This window comes from Bubalus kerabau, chromosome 3, assembly GCF_029407905.1.
Source record: "Bubalus kerabau isolate K-KA32 ecotype Philippines breed swamp buffalo chromosome 3, PCC_UOA_SB_1v2, whole genome shotgun sequence".
Taxonomy (NCBI): domain Eukaryota; kingdom Metazoa; phylum Chordata; class Mammalia; order Artiodactyla; family Bovidae; genus Bubalus; species Bubalus kerabau.
Genome location: NC_073626.1, coordinates 180462419 through 180486417, shown reverse-complemented (window position 1 = coordinate 180486417; position 23999 = coordinate 180462419). Strand labels below are relative to the sequence as shown.

The 23999-nt window shown below is 51.8% G+C and overlaps 1 protein-coding gene across 2 annotated transcripts in view; it reads left to right on the top strand.

The window, feature by feature from the left end:
• Positions 1–16578, top strand: part of RPS6KA1 (ribosomal protein S6 kinase A1) — a 37943-nt gene extending 21365 nt beyond the window's left edge. For both annotated transcript variants that reach the window (XM_055574037.1, XM_055574036.1), the window contains 12 exons: positions 101–189; positions 1152–1216; positions 1477–1579; positions 2974–3104; positions 4583–4708; positions 5221–5310; positions 5682–5840; positions 13057–13218; positions 13448–13524; positions 13806–13923; positions 15142–15279; positions 15627–16578. In XM_055574037.1, the coding sequence (XP_055430012.1) occupies positions 101–189; positions 1152–1216; positions 1477–1579; positions 2974–3104; positions 4583–4708; positions 5221–5310; positions 5682–5840; positions 13057–13218; positions 13448–13524; positions 13806–13923; positions 15142–15279; positions 15627–15749 (1381 nt within the window). In that variant the 3' untranslated portion in view covers positions 15750–16578. The remainder of the gene's footprint in view (positions 1–100; positions 190–1151; positions 1217–1476; positions 1580–2973; positions 3105–4582; positions 4709–5220; positions 5311–5681; positions 5841–13056; positions 13219–13447; positions 13525–13805; positions 13924–15141; positions 15280–15626) is intronic.
• Positions 16579–23999: the final 7421 nt, after the last annotated feature.

Here is a 23999-nt window from a genome sequence, read left to right as displayed (position 1 = left end):
GTCTGGACTGAGCTGGAAATGAGATGTGGACAGAGGCGGGAGGTGAGACGGGGCCTCCGGGGCGGGGCTCAACCCTGACAAGACCCCGGGGCCATTGCAGGGCAAAGCTGGGCATGCCCCAGTTTCTAAGCACGGAAGCCCAGAGCCTCCTGCGGGCCCTGTTCAAGCGGAATCCTGCCAACCGGCTCGGTAAGTGGCCCCAGCCCAGGGGAGGGGAGCGGGTACAGCTGTGGCCTAGGCCACGGGGCCACATCTGGGGCTGAAAGGGGCCGTTGTCCTTTGTGTGGGCAGACAATGCCGGCGGCCACCCTGCGTTCTGGCCCCGTGTGTGGAGTGTGGGGCGGGGGGGTGACCTGTGTCTGGGGGAAAGCAGGAACTGAGTCATCTCCACTCCCCCTGGGGATGAGGACAGAGGCCGGCACGGCTCCTCCGTCAAGGCTGCTGGCTCAGGAGAAGGAGCACGAGTTCAGGCGCCAGGGGCTCGGGACCCCACTGCTGGCATGCGGTGGTCCCTCCACAGATACTGTGGTCGGATGAGTGCTGTTTGTGAGCAGAGTGACCCAAAGCAGTTGACGTCTCCCCCCAGAGCCCGAGGTCCTTGTGTCCACCAGGGACAATGATCTCGAGCTTCGCGGATTAAATGAAGTCACATGAATGTGTCTGTAGTAGCTGCTCAGTATGTGTTGGCTCCTTGGCTCCCGGGTTCACCTGGACCTTGACCAGCTTCGTAAGGTCCCATCCAGGTGTCTGGGCTTGAAAGGAGGGAGAGCCTGTCTGGTGGCTGACAAGGGCGATGGCCTAAGAGCAGCAGAGATGAGGCCTAAGTTGGTGCGGAGCTGGGGGAGGTGGGGACCCCCTGCAAATCTCAGGACAGGTTTGACCTGTCCCGACTTTGGCCTTGGACAAGTTGTCTAGCTTCTCTTCTCTGGACCCTCCTTCTCCCATCAGTACATGGGAGTCCAATCATCAAGAGGCTCCAGAAAGTAGAAAATGCTGAGTGGTCTGTAGGCCTCGGGGTGATGGCTGGACTTGGGGTGGCGTGAGCCCAGCCTCTGGTCCCAGACCCCAGTGAGGCGCGGCCACTCGGAGGACAGGGCGGCTGTCTGGGGTTAGAAGGCCCTGGGGCAGGCCCCTCATCTGGGCTCTTGCAGGCTCCGGCCCTGATGGGGCAGAGGAAATCAAGCGGCATGTCTTCTACTCCACCATTGACTGGAATGTGAGTGAGTCTATCCACCCTGGGGCCCCAGGCAGGGCTTCGGCTGTGGTGGGAGGGGGCCTCTGCTGACTCGAGCCTCCGAGGTGAAGCAGAGGTGACAGCGTGGCCTTGGGGGCACGGGCCGGCCTCCCGAGGGCGAGCAGTTATGCCCTGTCTGCATAGCCTGTGCTCCGTCCAGGCCATTAACTCCTCCTCCTGCATGGGGCTGCTGGTGGGCTGTGGGGTGCCAAGGTAACCAGGGCGCCCACTCCACCTTGCAGAAGCTGTACCGGCGTGAGATCAAGCCACCCTTCAAGCCGGCCGTGGCGCAACCCGATGACACCTTCTACTTTGACACTGAGTTCACGTCCCGCACACCCAAGGGTGCGTCCCTCGTCTGACTTTGTCCTGGGCTTTCCCTTCCCCAGGAGGGAAGTGGGGAGTCAGGGGCCTCTTTGGGGCACAGGGGCCCTGAGGGCTGAGGCAGGCCCAGGTATGTGGGCAGACAGGCAGGGAGTCTCTGACTCTTTGTCCCCGTCTCATTCAGCCTGGCTGTCCCACTCCGGGGCTCTATGGGCTTCTTTGTGCCTGGGCAAGGGGGTGGGAGTGAGTGGGTGAGTGGGCCACAATAGAAAAGTCAGGACCCTTGGCCCCGGGCACCTTCAGCCCACTGGAAAGACCAGACACATCAGGCTCCCACTCACGTCAGGGGTGAAGAATCTGACCTGGCAAATGCGCGAGGTGGACGGTCTGGCAGAGCAGGGGTGACGATGCCCAGAGGTCAGGGGCAAGCGTGGGAATGAGCTTTGGCTGCTCTGACATCTGGGCTTCGGTGACGCATCTGGAATACGGACTTAGCCGCAGACCCACTCAGTCCATGGGATTGCAGATAGAAGCCGAGGAGGGGGCTTCTGAGAGGGAACTTGGTAAATCCTAACGTTTTGGCCACATGCTGGGGAGGAGCGTTCTGAAAGGCCTCCTAGAGGGACAGGTTTTAGCAGAGGGGTGCTTGTACGTCTCTGATGTCGGGGAACTTGTCACTTCTCTGAGCAGCCCGTCCCATCTGCATTTATCTGATGAGTATGTACCAGGTCCCTTTAGTGTGCCAGCCATGCGGGGATCGATGGTGCACAAGACAGACCCAGGCCCTGCCTTCATATGGCTCAGGCTGTAGTGGGAGAGAGACACAAAGTCAGCTCTGGGCAGCTCAGCAAGTGCAGCTTAGCAGGGGCAACGGGCTGGAGGAGCAGCGTGAGGCCAGGTTTCTCAGAGGACAGTGTGTGAGCTGAGCCTCAAAGGATGGACAAGGAATGGTTGTCTAGTTAGCAGGAACAGCACGTACAATGGCTTAGAGTCTCCTCTAAGGATCTGAGAAGCTGGGCGTGGTTGAGCTGTGGAGTGGGGCGAAAGGAGGCTAAGATCACAAGCATCTCATTGCCTGGGCTATCCCAAGGGCAGAGGAAGGGTACAGACAGGGCACAGACTTGTGATTGGAACCCTCCATCTAGCTGCTGCAGAGAAGATGGACCTAAAGGGGCAGACCAGACACAAGGAGGCCTCCAGGAAGAGATAAAGTGCCTTGGCCTGGGCGGGTGGTGGATGTGAGGGTTTTTGCTGTTTCTTACATGACAGGGCTGGACTGGTCTGAACACACATGGGCAGATGGGCTAAAGCCAGAGATGAGAGGTCCTGCCCAGGCTCCCATCCCGGCCAGCTTTCTGGGCTACCTCGGGTCAAGGGTGCCTCCTCTGGTTCACACCCCCCTCCTGCCTCTGCAGACTCCCCAGGCATCCCCCCCAGTGCTGGTGCCCATCAGCTGTTCCGCGGCTTCAGTTTCGTGGCCACCGGCCTAATGGAGGACGACGGCAAGCCTCGGGCCACACAGGCGCCCCTGCATGCGGTGGTACAGGTGAGGGGCGGGAGAAACTTCTCAGCTGTCCCTTTCTTCTTGGAAGCCACGAGGTGGAAGAGTTGAGAACACAGGCACTGAATTCGGACAGACTTGGGTTCAGACCCTGCTGCCACCGGGGAGCCCACTGCGCCTCAACCTCCTTGAGCCTCAGTTTCCCCACTTGTAAAACAGGGAAGGCAGCATGCTTATGAGTTTCTTTTTTTTTTTTTTTTTTTAGTACTTTGAAACTTTATTTTAAAAATATTCTGAAATTTGAATTTTTCAAGAATCGCCATCTGCTTTCCTTTCACACACGCTTGGTCCTAATAAGTCCCGTGTGCGTGTGTGTTCAGTTGCTTAGTCTTGTCTGACTCTCTGAGACCCCATGGACTGTAGCCTGCCAGGCTGCTCTGTCCATGGACTCTTCCAGGCAAGAATACTGGAGTAGGTAGCCCTTCCCTTCTCCAGGTTATGAGTTTCTTGACACAGAGCCAGAATGTTGGAGGGCCGGGGCACACCCAGGTTGGTGGCACTGGGTGGTGGCTGGCCCTGACAGGTTGGGCGGGCACTCAGATCTCTTCCCACTGTCTCCCACTTGCCTACTCTCCGAACTCCATGGGAAATTTAGAGTTGAGAGGCAAGAATGGAGACTTTGGAGCTCACTGCCTGGGTCAGAGCTTCCAAGGTCAGGGATTGTGGAAGGGACACTTCCTCGTGCCTCAGTTTCCTCATCTGTAAATGGGGGTGAGGATAGAACCTTTCCCCGAGGGTTGTTTCAAGGATTATGTGAGTTACATAACACAAAGTTATGTGTAAAGTTAGGGTGACTTATGTGATTTATTATCCAACCGGGATATCTTGGTCCCAGACAAGTGTTAAACCGGACTGGATGTGAGGACAGCAGATGTGAAGCAGGGCCGTGTGTGGGCTGTGTGGTCACCTGGTGAAAAGGGCTCAGAATAGTGCCTGCTACACACTCAGCATCACGAAGCATTTGATACAGTTAATGTCTTAGAGCCTTGAGACCTCCCACAAGGTGGGCTGTGTCTCCCAGAAAAGGGAAACAACCCGCCAACAGCCACAGGAAGTGGAGAGCTGGGACCTGGCTCAGGGCTCCCGTGCCCCTCGCAGGCCTGCCTGGGTTCTCAGAGCCTCCAGCTGTTCCACGTGTGTGTGATGGCTCCTTACCCGCCTGCTCCAGCACCCACTGACCACAAACTGCAGCCAGGCGCCCAGGAGCCAGCAAGTGTGCCCATCATGTAGTGTAGAAAACAGGCCCGGAGAGGGGCAGGTTCTGGCCTGAGGCCTTCTACCCCAGGCTTCCTGTTGTTGTTCAGTCACTAAGTGGTGTCCGATTCTTTGTGCCCCCAATGACTGCAGCGCACCAGGCTTCCTTCTTGCCCAGTGCCACCTCCAGGGGCCCAAGGCCTGGGGCTCTGGGAGATGACTTTCCATTCTAGAGCACATAATCAGTCCCACCTCTTGGTCTCTTGCAGCAATTACATGGGAAGAACCTGGTTTTTAGCGATGGCTACGTGGTAAAAGAGACGATTGGTGTGGGCTCCTATTCTGAGTGCAAGCGCTGTGTCCACAAAGCCACCAACATGGAGTATGCTGTCAAGGTGAACCTCATGATCTTGTCTAGGCCAAGGCTGCTCGGCTGGGGTGGAGGTGGTGGGTGATGTAGCCCTGGCCCTCTGGTCGGGGAGGGATAGTGCTGGAAGCTCTGTGGATGGGTGAAAGGTATGCGGCTGAGACTCCACGCCCTGCAGCATGGGGCTCTGTGGCAGGTCAGGTGTAAGGCGTGCGGCTGAGACTCCACGCCCTGCAGCATGGGGCTCTGTGGCAGGTCGGGTGAAAGGTGTGCGGCTGAGACTCCATGCCCTGCAGCATGGGGCTCTGTGGCAGGTCAGGTGAAAGGCGTGCGGCTGAGACTCCACGCCCTGCAGCATGGGGCTTTGTGGCAGGTCAGGTGTAAGGCATGCGGCTGAGACTCCACGCCCTGCAGCATGGGGCTCTGTGGCAGGTCAGGTGAAAGGTGTGCGGCTGAGACTCCACGCCCTGTAGTGTGGGGCTCTGTGGCAGGTCGGGACTCTGATCCCCCAACACCGCCACGTGCACTCCCTTTCCTCAGGTCATCGACAAGAGCAAGCGAGACCCCTCGGAAGAGATTGAAATTCTTCTGCGGTACGGGCAGCACCCCAACATCATCACTCTGAAAGATGTGAGTGGAGGTCCTTCAGGGTGGGGTGGGGACACAGGCCCTTGATTCTCGGATGGGTCTCGGGGTGGCCATTTCTTTGATTTCTGATCCTCCTCTGCTCACGGATGGGAGGTCCACTGAGGTGCCTCTAGTCTGGCTGCATCAGGTGCCCTCCCTGGGTGATGCTGGCATTCTCTGAGAGCATTCTTGCCCTCAGGACAGAGCCAGCATCCTGCTCAGGGGCCCAGGTGAAAGCCCTGCCAGGGTGATGAGACACAGAGCAGAACCCAGGCCCAAGGCTCAGGTCTTGCCTCCCTGGCCCGGCGAGTGGGCGACCGAGGAGCCCAGGCCTGGCGCCGAGGGGAGGGGCCTGATGGCGCAGTTTCTGGCAGGTGTACGATGACGGCAAGCATGTGTACCTGGTGACAGAGCTGATGCGGGGAGGGGAGCTGCTGGACAAGATCCTGCGGCAGAAGTTCTTCTCGGAACGCGAGGCCAGCTTCGTCCTGCACACCATCAGCAAGACCGTGGAGTACCTGCACTCCCAGGGGGTAAGTCTTGAGTAGGGGACACCGAGTGGGCCTGGGGCAGGGGGCGGCCTGGGGTCTTACCATCAGCAGAATTCATGGACCATGACCGGCCCAGACAGTGGCAGTCTTCCCCCAGCCAGACAGAGGGGAGACCTGAGCTGGGTGAGTGGGCAGGTGGATGGAGGTAAGGAAGGAAAGGAGGATGAGGCCACATTGTGAAAAGGAACGTTTATTCAGGACCTAGGCAGGCATCATGCTGCGTTCCTTCTTGGTTATCTCAACTGATTTTCACAGCAACTCTATTAGGTAGATGCTGGTCTTAGCCTCACTTTATAGTTATGGAAGCCGAGGCTCAGAGATGTGAGCTCACTTGCCCGAGGTCACACAGCCTGGGAAGAAGGGAGCCAGAGTATTTGACTGAGAAATTTGGGTGGGGAGCTACAGATGCAGAGTGGTTTTGAGTTGGGAAACAGCAAGATCACTGTGGGAGCTTCAAAGCTTCAGGGAGGAATCTGGCTGCAGGTTCAGCTGTCAGGACAAGAGGAAGTGGATGTAGGAGGAAATGCTGCTGGAAACACTGGCTAATTTCTTTACAATATTGTGGTTTTTGCTGTCCATTGACAAGATCAGCCACAGGTACACATGTGTCTCCCCATCCTGAACCCCCCTCCCACCTCCCTCCACCTCCCTCCCCACCCCATCCCTCTGGGTTGTCTCAGAGCCCTGGCTTTGAGTGCCCTGCTTCATGCATTGAACTTGTACTGCTCATCTATTTTACATGTGGTAATATACATGTTTCAGTGCTATTCTCTCAAATCATCCCACCCTTGCCTTCTCCCAGAGTCCAAAAGTCTGTTCTTTACATCTGAGTCTCTTTTGCTGCCTTTCATATAGGATTGCTGTTACCATCTTTCTAAATTCCATATGTATGCGTTAATACACTATATTTTTGTTTCTTTTTCTGACTTACTTCAGATTCATCCACCTCATTAGAACTGACTCGAATGTCAAAAATGTCCGCAATTTGTTTATTGGATTCACAATCTCTGCAAGGTTCATACCTTTCATTCACTTATCATACCCCTTAAGTCTCTTATAAAACTGAGATAAAATTTGCTTGCAGTAGATTTTAAGTGTACAAGTTGATGAGTTTCGTTAAATGTGTACATCCATGTCACCTCCGTAGTAAAACCTCCCTTTCAGATGCCACTGACTTGTTGAAGAGAGCAGTTCTGTGGAATGTCCCACATCATTTACTTATTTATTTGGCCTCACTGCAGAACATATGGGATCTTAGTTCCCCAACCAGGGACTGAATCTGTAACCCTACATTGGCAGCACGAAGTCTTAACCACTGAGCCACCAGGGGAGTCCCGGTCCCGCATTCTGAATGCGTTTGCCTCCTTGGGGTATCATTTTAATTGTTTCTCGATTGCCTATGTTTCCTGTAAGCTGCAAGGTGCTCCAAAGTCTTAATTAGATTTCACTCCAACTTCTTTTGGGGAGCAAGGAGTCAAAAATCAGTCCATGGGAGGCGCAGTGACCTTCGCACAGCGTCATGTCCAGGAGCCCGTGTCTCATCGCCCATTAGTCGTCAGGGGATGACTGAACGGGTCTGGAGACGGGTGAACGGGTGTCAGGCAGTGGGTGGGTGTGAGGTGTACCATGGAGATCGTCACCAACCTTTCATGCAGTGGTTTCAGCCTTTCGTGACATTTCCCTGAATCAATCATTTCATTAGAATTTGCAAAAATAACAATGTGTAATTCTGTCTCACTTATTAGGGGATTATTTTGTGAAAAAGAACTTTACCTTATCACCAGAGGTCTAGTTTGGTTACTGCGTGGTCGTGTTTGAAGTGGTTTTGTGTTTTGAAATGACCAGTGCAAACAGACTGATATGGAAATATGTCAGGTCAGACAGTACACAGGCTTCCTTTTCCTGTTTTGGTCTCACGTGAGTACTAGCTAGCATTACCCGAAGAAGGTTTAGAAGATAGAGCTGAAGTGGTGAGTTTCCAGCAGGCCACCTAAAGCTCAGAGCAGGGACTGCTGTGCCTCAGCGCTTATAGGATATTCGTTCCCTCAGCGAGGGAACCTGCACCCTCAGCTGTGAAAGCTCAGGGTCCTAACCACTGGACCACCAGGAAATTAACCAGGGAAGGGCTTTTTAGAGTGGGAGCTGCTTCCAAAAGTAGTGAGCCTCTCTATGAGGGGTAGGTGAGCTCCAAGTACAGACGTTCACTCTGTAGAGGTGTCATGGGAGAATATTATTTCTTGCCCAAAGGACATCTTTGGGATTTTGGAACCTATGGGCCCTAAAGTTTCTCCAGGCCAGAATACTGGAGTGGGTAGCCTTTCCCTTCTCCAGGGGATCTTCCCAACCCAGGAATCAAACCCAGGTCTCCCGTGTTGCAGGCAGATTCTTTACCAGCTGCCTCTAAAGTTTCTGGCCCTTCCAAATACTAGGGGAAGATGATGAGGAAATTGGGAGCTCTCATAGAGGTTTCTGGAGGGAGATTCTCGAGCCGTTTACACTTTGGCAGCATCTGTGGTCCAGAAGCTGGAAATCTCATAACAGCTGAGGAATGAGAAGGGAGTGACCAGTTCTGGACCCTCCTATTTGTTTTAATGTTATCTTCATATTGAAATATCACATAAACAGCTCATCATGCACAATTCAATAAGTCTTCAAAAAGTGAATACACCCACGTAACCAGCACCCAGAGCAGACAGGGCTGTGTCTCTCAGCTTAGTTCCCTGACCAGGAATTGAACCCACACTCTCGGCAATGAAAACTGGGAGTCCTAACCACTGGACTGCCAGGGAACTCCTCAGGGAAGGGCTTTCTAGAGTAGGAGCTGAAGGATTTCTAGTTCCCCCCAACCCCCTCGAGCCTCTTCCACTTTCCCTCCTAAGGATAACCATTCTAAGCTGACTTCTAATTTGACATCCATGTGCTCTTTCATATCTGACTTCAGCCACTCAGCACTCTCTCTGAGAGTCACCGGTGATGCTGTGTGGCTTCAGTTCCCTCAGTCTCATTGCTCTGTGGTGTCTACTGTGCGAATACAGTTTAATTATCCTTTCTACTGTTAATGGACATGGATTGTTAGTAGTTTACTTATTTCATTTTTTAAAGAAGGTATTCAAGAACAAAGGAGTTGATAGTGATGCTGGTCCCTTCGGCATATCGCTTCACACAGCTGATAAAGTAAGGTTTTGATGATATTCAGGATTCTTCTCTTTTGGCTGCTCTGGGTCTTGGTTGCAGGAGGCGCGCTCTTTAGTTTTGGCTCGTGTGATCTAGTTCCCTGACAAGAGACTGAACTGCGTTCAGAGCCCCCTGCATTGGGAGCTTGGAGTCTTAGCCAGCGGACCACCAGGGAAGTCTCTGTTACCAGTTTTTTGACTGTGACAAGTAACACTGCCGTGACGTTCTTGCACTTGTCTCTTGTGAACACTCGTCCACTATAACCTGGGTGTAAACATGACAGAGCGATTGCTGGGTCATAGTGCAGGATATGTTCATCTTCAGTAGATGTTGCAGGCTTCTGAAGTTGTTTTACATATTTATACTCTCCAGAAGTGTGTGAGAGTTCTGTTACTTGCCGACACTTGGCATTTTCCATCTTTTTAATTATAGCCACTCTAAGAGATGAGGAGTGGTATCCCATAGTGCTTTTAACTTATGTTTTCCGGATGACTGATGAAGTTGAGCACCTCTTCAGCGGTTTATTGCCATTTGGACAGCCTCTTTTATGGAAAGCCGGTTGAAGTCTTTCGTCCATTAAATGAAATTGGGTTGTCTGCTTTTTTTCATCTTATTTTGCAAGAGTTCTTTGTTTAATATGTGGAGCCCTTTCAAGTCTCTAGCTTCCCTCAGGGCCCCAGGGTGCCGAGAACAGCCTGCCTGAGAACTCAGTTGTGCTTCACACTTTGACTTCTCTTTTAACCGGATGACTTATGTAGAAGAACTTCAGCCTTTATCTGTGTGTGTGGCTGCTCACAGGTGCCCTAACGCATCCTCCGATGATGCTGGCGATGACAGAGCACTTTGCTGCCACTGGCATCTCAGAGCACTTTCCACAGGCCGGACAGCTTCTAAGTACTTTACACATCCACTCACTCAGCTGTTTCAACAAAGCTATGAAGAAGGTGTGAGTATTAGGTCATCCATTTTATAGGTGAGGAAACTGAGGCTCTGGGAGCTTAAGTAAAAGTCTCATAGCTAAACTGGCTTTAGAGTCTGTGCTTCTTCCTTGCATACGATTGGCTGCTGCTTTGGACAACATCTGTGGCCCCATTTTCCTGCCCTTCTTGTCCTCTAATTTTTAAGGGCTTCTTAGCAAGCACTCACTGTATCTTGATAGCCAGCATGATGGTGGGTTCACCAGGAAGTGCTGGGGTTACTGGGGCAGCAGCTGTCATTTTCCAGGCCCTGTGCTGCGTACTCCTGGTACGTAACTCGTATGCGCCTTCCTGTAACGCTGGGGGCCGGGCACCATCAGCCCCGTTTTACAGGTGAGAAAACCAAAGGCTGGCGAGGTTGAGTGACACATCACGGTCACACAGCTGCTGCCGGTGGAGTCAGGATTCACACTGCAGCCCGTCTGCCTCCTGACTGAAATCACAACTTCACAGGAGCCACAGACTGTGACTCAGTGGCTGCGTTTGGCCTGCGCAATGTGGGTATCTTCTTGGTTTGGTAATTTGGCTGCTTTTGAAACCTGGGCCCGAGGTGGTGCGTAGTGATTGTCAGCTGGAGTGAGCAGCAGCTGCCTCTGGAGCCTGTTGGCCTGGCTCCACAGGGACCATGCAGGAATTCTCTCATAAAGCCAACTAACCGGTGAGATTCAGCCGATCTCACGTGCAAGGTCTCTTGTGTTTCGGAGGTGTGATTCATTCATTCATGGCACAGAGTTCACGTAGCGCTTGCTGTGTGCGAGTCCCTGTGCTGGGTCCTGGGGGTGAGCAGGCATTCCACAGAGAGATATGGCTGTTTGTGGTTGAAGGACCCCTCTCTGACCTGGGCTCCAGGCGCTGGAGGGATGTGGTGGACAGTGAGGCTAGAAAGGACAGCTTGGCTCTCCACACCAGGATGGGGACTTCAGGCTTTATCCCGAAGTAGTAGGGAGCCAATGAAGGTTTTTCACAGCTCTCAGGGAGGTACCTTGAGCTCATGGGATAAGGAAGGTGAAAATGAGTTTAGTCTGGGATTATTGGGCTTGAGGGGCTAGGGGACATTCGGTGGTTGCCATCTGGTCAGCAGCTGTGTGATCCTGGACTCAGGAAAGTTCTGGGTTAATGTCGGAGATCTGAGAGTTGTCAATAATTAGGTGAGAGTTGGTGACTCTGAATGGAACCATGCAGAGGGAGAGGGTGTGGATGGAAAGCAAGTGGAATGCGTCAGCCTCCTCCGGTTACACACGAGCACATGGGGCCAAGGGAGAGTCATGTGCTTAAGGCCTCAGCAGTGTCATTTGTCCATTTCTCCAGCAGGAATTTAGTGAGTACCTACTGTGTGCTGGGAACTGTTCTTAATGCTGGGATGCAGCAGTGAGCAAAACACTCACGGAGCTTACATTCCAGTGGGTGGGTTCTGAAGACGATGAAGTAAATATCCAGCAGTGGTAAATGCTGTGGGTAAAGCTAAAGCAGGGTGAGGAGACTAAGGAATACTGCTCTGTGGTTGCTATTTTGTATGGAATGGACCAGGTGGCATTTTATATTTTATATGGAGTAGTCCAGGGAAGCCCTTATTGGTAAGGTGGCATTTCAGCCAAAACCTGAAAGAAATAAGAGAATGAGCCAGGCAGATGCCTAAGAGGAGAGTATTCCAGAAAAAGGGAATAGCACATGCAAAGGCCCTGGGGCAGGAGTGTGCTTAGCACGCTGAAGGAAAAGCAAAGAGGCTGGCGTGGCCAAAGCCAGCTGAACAAGGAAAGGAGTGCTAGAGGACCAGAGTGCCAGCAATATGGTGAGCAGTAGGGGAGAGAGGAGGTGAGGCCACCAGGCCATTGTAAAGACTTTTCTTCCTAAGAGGGGAACCCTTGGAGGTGACATGATCTGACTTACATTTAACAGGATCACTCTGGCTGCTCTGTTTAGAACAGGCCATAGGAAATGAGACAGAAGCAGGGAGACCGGTTAGGAGGTTGTTGCCGTAATCCAGGGGAGGAATGATAATGGCTGGGATCCGCATGTTGCCAGGCTGAGAAGTGCCTGGGCTCTGGACATTTTTTAAAAAACATTTATTTATTTGACCGTACCAGGTCTTAGTTGCGGCACTCTGGATCTTTAGCTATGGCGTGTGGGATCTTGTTCCCTGACCAGGGATCAAACCTGGCCTGCTGCATTGGGAGCACAAAGTCTTAACCACTGGACCACTATCCAGGGAAGTCCCTGGATATATTTTAATGGTAGAACCAGCTGTGTTTGGTGATGGATTGATTGAGGAATATGAGAAAAAAAGAGGAATTAAGCATGACTCTTTACGATTTTGACCCATGCAGTGGGAAGAGCGGAGTTGCCATTAGGTCACATGTGTGGTCCCCTGCTTCCCAGGTGGTGCAAGTAGTAAAGGCCCCGCCTGCCAATGCAGGAGACGTAAGGAGACATGGGTCTGTTTGATCCCTGAGTCGGGAAGATCCCTTGGAGGATGGCATGGCACCCATTCCAGTATTCATGCCTAGAGAATCCAGTGGACAGAGGAGTCTGGTGGGCTACAGTCCATGGGTTCTCAAAGAGTCAGACACGACTGGAGCGACTTAGCACGCGTGCATATACACACATGTGGCACGCAGATTTGAGGAGTTCACTGTGGACGGTGAAGTTAGAGCTGCCAAGTGGCTCAGTGGTAAAGAACCCGCCTGCCAACGCAGGAGGCACAAGAGACTTGGGTTTGATCTCTGAGTCAAAAAGACCCCCTTGGCAACCCACACCAGGATTCTTGCCTGGAAAATTCCATGGACAGAGGAACCTGACGGGCTACAGTCCATGGGGTTGCAAAGTCGGACACAACCGAGCGCGTCCACGCACACAGACATTGACCTAGAGGGTTCAGGTTGATAATGCCAGCAGCAAGGCCCCTTGGCAGCCCCTTCCCCCCCTTTCAGATTCTGGATCCTTCTGCCCCCTCTCTGGGCCCATCTTCTGACTCTCCCAGCCCTGGCAGTGGACCTGGGCCCCCGGCAGCCTGCCCACATGGAGAACTGACCCGGACCCTCTGCCCCCAGGTCGTGCACAGGGACCTCAAGCCCAGCAACATCCTGTATGTGGATGAGTCTGGGAACCCCGAGTGCCTGCGCATCTGTGACTTCGGCTTTGCCAAGCAGCTGCGGGCTGAGAATGGGCTCCTCATGACACCTTGCTACACCGCCAACTTTGTGGCACCCGAGGTGAGTGGCCCAGCCTCCTCGGCTACGAGAGTGAGGGGGGGCTGGCACAGGGGCCTTGTGTCCCTTCCAGAGGCCCCACGCTGTCCAGGACTCAGGTCTGTGTGGCCTTGGTCCAGGTACCAAGGCAGGATCAGCCCACGCCTGGGACCCTTGTCCTGCGTTTTGGGGAGTAGCAGGCAGGCGTATGCCCCTCAGCCCGACCACCCTCCCCTGCCCACCTTCCTGCCAGGTCCTGAAGCGCCAGGGCTATGATGAAGGCTGCGACATTTGGAGCCTGGGCATTCTGCTGTACACCATGCTGGCGGGGTGAGTGCCCCTCTGGCCTGCACCCCGTCTGCCCCCTGCCCCTTCCTCCAGCCCTAGTGTACAGGCTGGGGTGGTGCTTGTCTGATGGGAGAGACTCATCCCTGCTTCAGGAAGGGCTGGAGACAGGGGCGTGGTGCTGCCTTTGGGAGCTCCACCTTGGGGAGAAAGTGCCGCCTTCGGGGGCACCCACTCCGAAGGGGGAGACACAGTCCCCCCTTGCCACCCCAGCCGCCTGGATGGAGGCCAGAGGCTATACCCACACCGGGTGGACTTTCCTCCAGATATACTCCATTTGCCAATGGACCCAGTGACACACCAGAGGAAATCCTGACGCGGATCGGCAGTGGCAAGTTCACTCTCAGTGGGGGAAACTGGAACACAGTTTCAGACACAGCCAAGGTGAGTCTGTAAGGCCTGGACCCTGCTCACTCAGGGCTGGGGAGGCAGGGTCCCATCCCAGGGCTTTTCGGCATTTCATGGACAGGTGACTGGCAGCCTCATTTCTCCAAGTGGAACATCCCACAAACCTCTGTTGCTGTATTTCTCCAAGTGGAAGATTCCCAGGCAGACTGCTGCCCCCTCCCCCGCCCTCTATCTTGTGTACTGTTTGAACAACTTGGTGATTGTTCACTGGCCCTTCCTGTGTTCTGGGCGCTGAAGGGGGACAGAGGGCTGCATCGTCATGGCCCCTGCCTCGTGGGGACTTAGTGTGAGGGGACAGACAGGCTTGCACACAAGGGGACAGAGAGGCAGGCCCTCCTGGTCAGAGGTATAGGCAGTGGAGACCCAGGCAGAGCTATGGGCCACCAGGCAGACAAGCCTTCTCAGAGGATGGAACATCTGCGCTTTCAGTACTAAACAACAGGTCCCAGTGGTGGGAACCTCTGTGTCAGACGCTGGGTTGAGTCCTTAGTGAACAGCACCCCCTCGCATTAACCTTATGCTGCGGCTGCTGCTAAGTCGCTTTAGTCATGTCCGACTCTGTGCGACCCCATAGACGGCAGCCCACCAGTCTCCCCCATCACTGGGATTCTCCAGGCAAGAACACTGGAGTGGGTTGCCATTTCCTTCTCTAATGTATGAAAGTGAAAAGTGAAAGTGAAGTCGCTCAGTCGTGTCCGACTCTTCACGACCCCATAGACTGCAGCCTACCAGGCTCCTCCGCCCATGGGATTTTCCAGGCAAAAGTACTGGAGTGGGGTGCCATTGCCTTCTCTGATTGACCTTATGAGTTGGGTACTTTTGTCATCCTGTTTCTTGGAGGGGAAGCTGAGGCTCAGAGAGTCAAAGTAACTTGCCCTGGATATACAGTCGATGAGCAGCAGAGTCAGGTTTTGATCCTTCCCAGCCCAGCCTTCGGTTCTTCCCACCTTCCTACGTGGCTTCTAGATGGTGAAAGAGAAAAGAAAGGGCCTTCCAGGAAGAAATCCCCAAAAAGGGCATGTGCCACTCGAGGAGGCCCTGGAGCAGCGTGGAGAATGGATTGCAGAGGCTAATGCAAGGGTCCAGGCGGGAGATTGCAGAAAACGGCTGCCTTAGCCATTCCCCATCAGCCAGGGCCAGCACTCTGCTCCCCTGCTAGCCTCTCCCACCAACCTCTTGCCTGCTCTTCCCCAGGACCTGGTGTCCAAGATGCTGCACGTGGACCCCCACCAGCGCCTCACAGCCAAGCAGGTCCTGCAGCACCCGTGGATCACCCAGAAAGACAAGCTTCCGCAGAGCCAGCTGTCACATCAGGACCTGCAGCTTGTGAAGGTACCACCACCCTAGGCTGCCGGGCTGCAGAGGCCCAAGCCAGGGTTCTGTGGGCAAGGACTCAGGGTGGTAGAGCCAGGAGATGCCACATGCGTCTCTCCCCAGGGAGCCCCCGTCTGACAGGCCGGGGTGTCGACAGTGCACTCCTGACCCCCAGTCCTTTGGGGGTGGGCACAGCTCCTGCCCTCTGAAGTCTGAGGGAAGAGGCAGGACTGATGACCATGAAGAACGACCAAGGCAGGATTAACAGGGGACCGGGTGGGCTGTAGAACCCTGGGAGGGGCTGGCTTGGCCTTGGAGTGCATGTACCTCCCACCCTCGTGAGCTGAGTCCCCCTTGTCTCCCAGGGAGCCATGGCAGCTACCTACTCAGCACTCAACAGCTCCAAGCCCACCCCTCAGCTGAAGCCCATCGAGTCATCTATCCTGGCCCAGCGGCGGGTGAGGAAGCTGCCGTCCACCACCCTGTGAGGGGCCCGAGCATCCAGGCTGCAGGGCGGTGCTAGCTGGATGGAGGCAGCGTGCTTCCCAGAAGAAGCAGGCCTGAATCCCAGGGCCAGAGGGAGCGGAGCCCTGAGGGGCCCAAGAAGCAGCCAGCCCAGATCACCCCAGGGAGGGTGTGAGAAGTGCCTTCTCCTTCCCCAGGACGGACTCTTCTCGGCTCAGGCTCTGCTGGTTGAAATCGATTCACTGTAAAAACTCTTTATCTATTTTTAAGGACAAAATGGCATCAACCACCATGGATTTCTACAAGATCCATTTGCCTTTCTGGGAGCAGAAGTAGCCAGCGGAGCCCCAGGAGGGCGCTGAGTCACACAAGGGTGCTCTGTGGCTGAGACCCCTTAGAGCAGCTTTAGGATTCCCCCAGGGGGACCCCCACGATTGGCTGTCTATAGCCATCTGCACCCCTCTGAGGCAGTCCGGCGTCCCCTCCCAGAGCCTTTGGCTGTTTAGCAGAACTTGCTCTATCCCGGTTGGCTCCTTTTCTGTTCTGTTGTGCTGCAGTGGGGAGGTCTGGAACCACTTTCTGCTAGAGGAGAGGACAAAGGCCCTGTGGCTCCCAGCTCCAGGCACCAGCATCCACCCCTGGGTCCCCTGCAGTCAGGTCGAGCAGTCCCTGAAGGAGCATCGAGAAAGCACTTTCTGGCTGACTTCTGTTGGAGTCCGCCACAGGACAGAGTTCACGAGAGGCCTGTGGGGCGGCCCAAGAGGGGCAGGAGCTTTTTTCATTTCTTCCTCAGCTGGTAACTCAGGGTTCATCTGTCCATGGCCTTTCTAATAAACTTACAGTTGAATTGAAGCATGCTCGCCTCTGCTTGTCATCCCTGGATTTGCCCGCCCTCTGCTGCTGGGTGTTGAGGACTTCGGCCATGACCAGTACTGGGCCTGGGCCAGTTAGCCCACTGCTTGGAGCTCAGTTGGGGAGCAGTGGGAGTCCCACTGGCTCTCCCCATTTCTGCCAGGGATTCCATTATGGCATTGACAATCAGTCAGTTCAGTTCAGTCGCTCAGTCATGTCCGACTCTTTGTGACCCCACGAATCGCAGCACACCAGGCCTCCCTGTCCATCACCAACTCCCAGAGTCCATCCAAACTCATGTCCATCGAGTCGGTGATGCTATCCAGCCATCTCATCCTCTGTCGTCCCCTTCTCCTCCTGCCCCCAATCCCTCCCAGCATCAGAGTCTTTTCCAATGAGTCAACTCTTCACATCAGGTGGCCAAAGTATTGGAGTTTCAGCTTCAGCATCAGTCCTTCCAATGAACACCCAGGACTGATCTCCTTTAGGATGGACTGGTTGGATCTCCTTGCAGTCCAAGGGACTCTCAAGAGTCTTCTCCAACACCACAGTTCAAAAGCATCAATTCTTCGGCGCTCAGCTTTCTTTCCAGTCCAACTCTCACATCCATACATGACCACTGGAAAAACCATAGCCTTGACTAGATGGACCTTTGTTGGCAAAGTAATGTCTCTGCTTTTGAATATGCTATCTAGGTTGGTCATAACTTTCCTTCCAAGGAGTAAGTGTCTTTTAATTAATTTCATGGCTGCAGTCACCATCTGCAGTGATTTTGGAGCCCCAAAAAATAAAGTCTGACACTGTTTCCACTGTTTGCCCATCTATTTGCCATGAAGGGATGGGCCCAGATGCCATGATCTTCGTTTTCTGAATGTTGAGCTTTAAGCCAACTTTTTCACTCTCCTCTTTCACTTTCATCAAGAGGCTCTTTAGTTCCTCTTCACTTTCTGCCATAAGGGTGGTGTCATCTGCATATCTGAGGTTATTGATATTTCTCCCGGCAATCTTGATTCTAGCTTGTGCTTCTTCCAGCCCAGCGTTTCTCATGATGTACTCTGCATTTAAGTTAAATAAGCAGGGTGACAATATACAGCCTTGATGTACTCCTTTTCCTATTTGGAACCAGTCTGTTGTTCCATGTCCAGTTCTAACTGTTGCTTCCTGACCTGCATACAGATTTCTCAAGAGGCAAGTCAGGTGGTCTGGTATTCCCATCTCTTTCAGAATTTTCCACAGTTTATTGTGATCCACATAGTCAAAGGATTTGGCATAGTCAATAAAGCAGAAATAGATGTTTTTCTGGAACTCTCTTGCTTTTTCGATGATCCAGCGGATGTTGGCAATTTGATCTCTGGTTCCTCTGCCTTTTCTAAAACCAGCTTGAACATCAGGAAGTTCACGGTTCACATATTGCTGAAGCCTGGCTTGGAGAATTTTGAGCATTACTTCACTAGCATGTGAGATGAGTGCAATTGTGCGGTAGTTTGAACATTCTTTGTCATTGCCTTTCTTTGGGATTGGGATGAAAACTGACCTTTCCCAACCCTGTGGCCACTGCTGAGCTTTGTAATGGGATTATTAGCCACTTGTGAGCAAGTGCCAGGCACTGTGCCTGAGCCTTACCTGTATTTCTCATTTGATCTTTTTTTTAATTTATTTTATTTTTGGCTGTGCTGGGTCTTCACTGCTGCACTCGGGCTTTCTCTAGTTGCAGCAATACGGGATGGGGGCTACTCTGAATTTGCGGTGCACAAGCTTCTCACTGCAGGGGCTTCTCTTGTTGCAGAGCACGGGCTCTAGCCATTCAGGCTTCAGTAATTGTTGTATGTGGCCCAGTTTGGTGACCTTTGACCTCCAGAGCACAGGCTGAGTAGTTGTGGGGCACAGGCTTAGTTGCTCTGAGGTGTGTAGAATCTTCCCAGACCAGGGATCAAACCTGTGTCCCCTGCATTGGCAGGTGGATTCTTAACCACTGGACCTCTAGGCAAGTCCTTCTCATTTAATCTTAACTCTGTGAGGAAGATGCTCTCATGTTATTATCCCTGTTTAGTAGACGGGGAAACTGAGGCTTGGGGTGGAGGGAATTGACATTTCCTCACACGATAAATTTTCTCTGGGTACCTATTCTGGCCCTGTTCCAGATGCCGGTGAACCAAGTAGAAAACAAGGTCATTGTTTTCCTGGACTTACTTCTTAGTGGAGAAACAGACAATTAAACAAAGGTCAGCTACTGGTGAAACATGCGGAGTGAAACTGGGGTGAGAGACAAGGTGATCAGGGAAGGTCTCTCAGGGGAGGTGACCCAGAAGCTGAGATCTGAATGATGAGAAGGGCCCAGCCATGACCAGGAGACAGAGGGCAGGGTCAGAGCAAAGGCGCCAAGGAGGAAATAGGCTGCGCTCAGGGACTGGAGAAAAGCCAGCAAGACTGTGGTGTCAGGGCCAGGGGTTTACCTGAGATGAGGTTCAGAAGGAAGGCAGAGGCCAGACATGCTGGGTTTTATAGGCTAGGGTAAGGAGTTAGGATTCAACTCTAGATGAGATGCAAGCTCCTAAAGGAATTTCATGGAGCAGGAAAGTGACGTGATTTGATTTATATTTTAGAAAAATCACTCTAACTAATGTGTAGAGAATGGATAGGGGGAGAAGGGGGAGAGGGCAGGCAGGAAGCAAAGTGACCGGTGGCTTCTGTAGCAGCTCACACAAGCGAGGAGGTCGCCTGGACTAGGGTGGTGGGAGTGGAGAGCAGAGGGAGTAAAGGGTCCAGATAAGCTGTGGAGGTAAAGTAGACAGCACTTGCTATCAGTTTGGATATAGACTGAGAAAAAGGCTATTCATGGATAGTTTCTAGGTTTTGACTTGTGTCCTTGAGTCCTGAGGGAGACGTTGGCAGGAGTAAGTGTGAGAACCCTGTTGTTCTTTAGTCACTACGTCGCATCCGACTCTGTTGTGACCCCAAGGTTAGTAGCCCGCCAGGCTCCTCTGTCCATGGGATTTCCCAGGCAAGAATACTGGAGTGGGTTGCCATTTCCTTCTCCAGGAGATCTTCCCAGATCAGGGATCGAACCCGTGTCTCCTGCAGTGGCAGGCAGATTCTTTACCACTGAGCCACCAGGGAAGCCCTTGAGAAATTTAGGAGATGCCTTATAAATATCCAAACAGAGGTGTCAGCTAAGAGTTGTAATTAGAAGTGGCAGTTCGGGAGAGAGGTCTGGATTGGAAGTCTAAATTTGGGAGCCATTAGTTTAGAGAAAGTTTGTAGAGCCAGGAGGTTGGACTTTCAGAACATGGTCCCTGGACCGGCAGTATCAGCATCACCTGGGAACTTGTTAGAAATGCAGAAACTTAGGGCTATCCCCAGAACTGCTCAATCAGAATCTACATTCTAATGAGATCTACATGTGATTTGTGTGCACATTAAAGTTTGAGAAATGCTATTATAGGGACTGCTCATACCAAACACCCTTTTCCAACAACACAAGAGACAACTCTACACATGGACATCACCTAATGGTCAATACCGAAATCAGACTGAGTGTATTTTTTGCAGCCAAGGATAGAGAAACTCTATACAGTCAGCAAAAACAAGGCTTGGAGCTGACTGTGGCTCAGATCATCAGCTCCTTATTGCAAAATTCAGGCTTAAATTGAAGAAAGTAGAGAAAATCATTAGACCATTCAAGTGTGACCTAAATCAAATCCCTTATGATTTACGCAGTGGAGGTAATGAATAGATCCAAGGGATTAGATCTAGTAGACAGATTGCCTGAAGAACTATAGATGGAAGTTCATAACATTGTACAGGAGGCAGTGACCAAAATCGTCCCCAAAAAAAGAAATGCAAGGAGGCAAAGAAGTTGTCTGAAGAGGTTTTACAAATAGCTGAGGAAAGAAGAGAAATGAAAGGCAAGGGAGAAATTGAATTGCAGAATTCCAGAGAATAGCAAGGAGAGAAAAGAAGGCCTTTTTAAATGAATAATGCAAATAAATCAAGGAAAACAACAGAATGGGAAAATTAGAGAGAGCAAGGGAGTATTTTGTGCAAGGATGGGCACCATAAAGACAGAAATGGTAAGGACCTAACAGAAGCAGAAGAGATTAAGAAGAGGTGGCAAGAATACACAGGAGAACTACACAGAAAAGGTCTTAATGACCCAGAAAACCACGATGGTGTGGTCACTCACTTAGAGCCAGACATCCTGGAGTGTGAAGTCAAGTGAGCCTTAGAAAGCATTACTACAAACAAAGTTGGTGGAGGTGATGGAATTCCAGCAGAGCTATTCAAAATCCTAAAAGATGATGGTGCTAAAGTGTTGCACTCAATATGTCAACAAACTTGGAAAACTCAGTGGTGGCCAAAGGACTGGAAAAGGTCAGTTTTCATTCCAATCCCAAAGAGGGACAATGCCAAAGAATATTTAAACTACCATACAATTGCATTCATTTCACATACTAGTAAGGTTATGCCCAAAATCCTTCAAGCTAGGCTTCAACAGTATGTGAGCCAAGAACTTCCAGAGGTACAAACTGGGTTTAGAAAAGGCAGAGGAATCAGAGATCAAATTGCCAACTTTCATTGGATCATAGAGAAAGTAAGGGAATACCAGAAAAACATCTACTTCTGCTTCACTGACTACTCTAAAGCTTTTGACTGTGTGGATCAAAGCAAACTGTGGAAAATTCTTAGAAATGAGAATACCAGATCATCTTACCTGTCTGCTGAGAAGCCTGTATACAGGTCAAGAAGCAACAGTTAGAACCAGACATGGAACAATGGACTGGTTCCAAATTGGGAAAGGAGTACGTCAAGGCTATTTATTGTCACCTTGCTTATTTAACTTATGTGCAGAGTATACCATGTGAAATGCCAGGCTGGATGAATCGCAAGCTGGAATCAAGATTTCTGGGAGAAATATCAACGTCAGATATGCAGATGATACCACTCTAATGGCAGAAAGTGAAGAGGAACTAAAGACCCTCTTGATGAGGGTGAAGGAAGAGAGTGAAAAGGCTGGCTTAAAACTCAGTGTTCAAAAAACTAGGATCATGGCATCCAGTCCCATCACTTCATGGCAAATAGATGGGGGAGAAGTGGAAACGGTGACAGATTTTCTCTTCTTGGGCTCCAAAATCACTACAATGAATGCAGCCATGAAATTAAAAGACACTTGCTCCTTGGAAGGAAAGCTGTGACAAACCTAGACAGCATATTAAAAAATTTAGAGACATCACTTTCTGACAAAGGTCCATATAGTCAAAGCTATGGTTTTTCTAGTAATCATGTACAGATGTGAGAGTTGGACCATAAAGAAGGCTGAGCACCAAAGAATTGATGCTTTTGAACTGTGGTGTTGGAGAAGACTCTTGAGAGTCCCTTAGACTGCAAGGAGATCAAACCAGTCTATCTTAAAGGAAGTCAACTCTGAACATTCATTGGAAGGACTGATGCTGAAGCTGAAGCTCCAGTACTTTCACCACCTGATTGGAAGAGGGACTCATTGGAAAAGACCCTGATGCTGAGAAAGACTGAGGGCAAGAGTGGGGGATGACAGAGGATGAGATGGTTGGCTAGCATCACTGGATCAATGAACATGAATTTGAGCAAACTCGAGGAGATAGTGAAGGACAGGAAAGCCTGGCATGCTGCAGTACATAGGGTCACAAAGAATCAGACACAATTTAGCAACTGAACAATAATAACAATTGTAGGGACTGAGAGCAGAGAAGGGGATTGATGGAGAGTGAGCACATACGAGCATTTAGAGGAGATGACCTGGAGGAGGGAGAGCCAGCAAAGGAAAGGAGATAACAGCCAGTCTGGCTCAATCCAAAGCTTTACGAACCAGACACTTTTGCTTCTGTTATTTCTCAACCTCCTCACTTTATAGATAGGAAAGCCAGGACTCAAGAGATGAGTAAGTCTTATTATGATGGAAGCAGATTCTGACACTAGCAGTTCAACTTCTGAGCTGACCTTGACTTGCAGTTTCTGAGCTAGCAGTCTCCCCACAGGAGCAGGGAAAGCGGCACTGGAACCCCAGAGGCCGAGGGGCTCTCGTGAACACACACTCACACACGTAGTCCTGAGCCCCTGACCAGGGTGTGTTCCATTTCTCTGGGCAATGAAATCAACATTTACTGTCCCACCCACCAGCCGAGGTCGTCCACCCCGGATGCCATCATCCTTGCTGGAATCCTGAGGCTCCTCCCTGACCCCTTCCCCCACTTCCTACATCCAATCTGCCTTCTGGTCCCATCAATATTGTTCCCTAAATACTTTGGGGATCCACCCCCTTCTCTCCCTTCTCCCCGTATGCCTCTTTTTTTGTTGCTTGTTTTTGTTTTTAATATTTATTATTTATTTATTGACTGCATTGGGTCTTAGCCGCAGCACGTGGAATCTTTGTTGCGGCTCACAGGCTCCGCTCTAGTTGTGGCGCGTGGGCTTAGCTGCCCTGCTGCCTGTAGGATCTTAGTTCCCTAACCAGGGGCCGAACCAGCACCTCCACCCCACCCATTGGAAGGCAGATTCTCAACCACTGGACTACCGGGGAAGTCCCCGATCTTGTTTTTTGTTGTTGTTGTTGTTCTTTGCCGCTGCCTACTGCTTCCCTTCGGTCTTTTGTGTCCCCAGCATCCTCCATTTAGAATCACAAATTCTGACCCAGCATCTGCCCTGGAGTGGCTCCCTGCTGTCCACAGAGAGAGCCCAGACAGTCAGTCCTAGTCTGACAGTCAGTGTCCTGTGTGACCTGGTCCCTCCTGAGCCCCAGCATCAGCTCTCATAACTTGTCCCCAGATTGCTCACATGACCTGAACTTGCCAGGCTCCTGCCTCCACTGGATTCTGCCTGGCTAACTTCTACTCATCCTTTAGGAAAATTCAAATGACACCTCCAGGAAGCCAGCTAGGACATCCCAGACAGGGTTTGGCAGTTCTTCTTTGGGATCCCCAGACACTCTATGTTATACAGATTTGGAACTGGCTGATGATGTATTTTCTCCCTACCCAGTCTGTGAACTCCAAGGTATGAGCTGTGTTTTGTTCATTTCTGTATCCCAAGCACATAGCTCCAGGCCTGGCACACAATATTTTGGTTCTCAGCTAGCGTTTGTTGAATGAGTGAATGAGAGAGAACGCAGGAACAGTGGGCTTGGAGGTGCAAGGGGAAGCATAGAAACTTCACCCACAGAGTTGCAGGAGCCTGGAAAGGCATCTAAGGAGGAAGAAAAGAAGCCGATGCCCGACGCACCAAGCAGTTAGTGTCTTGCCCCAGGCACCAGAGGGGGGATTCAAGAACCAAGATGGGTAGAGTGAGAGTCCGCAACTGCTTTCTCAGCAGCTAAACCCCGACACTCATATACTTCACCTCTCTGAGCCTCAGGTTCCTCACTTGCTAAATGGGAATCACAATCTGGGCTC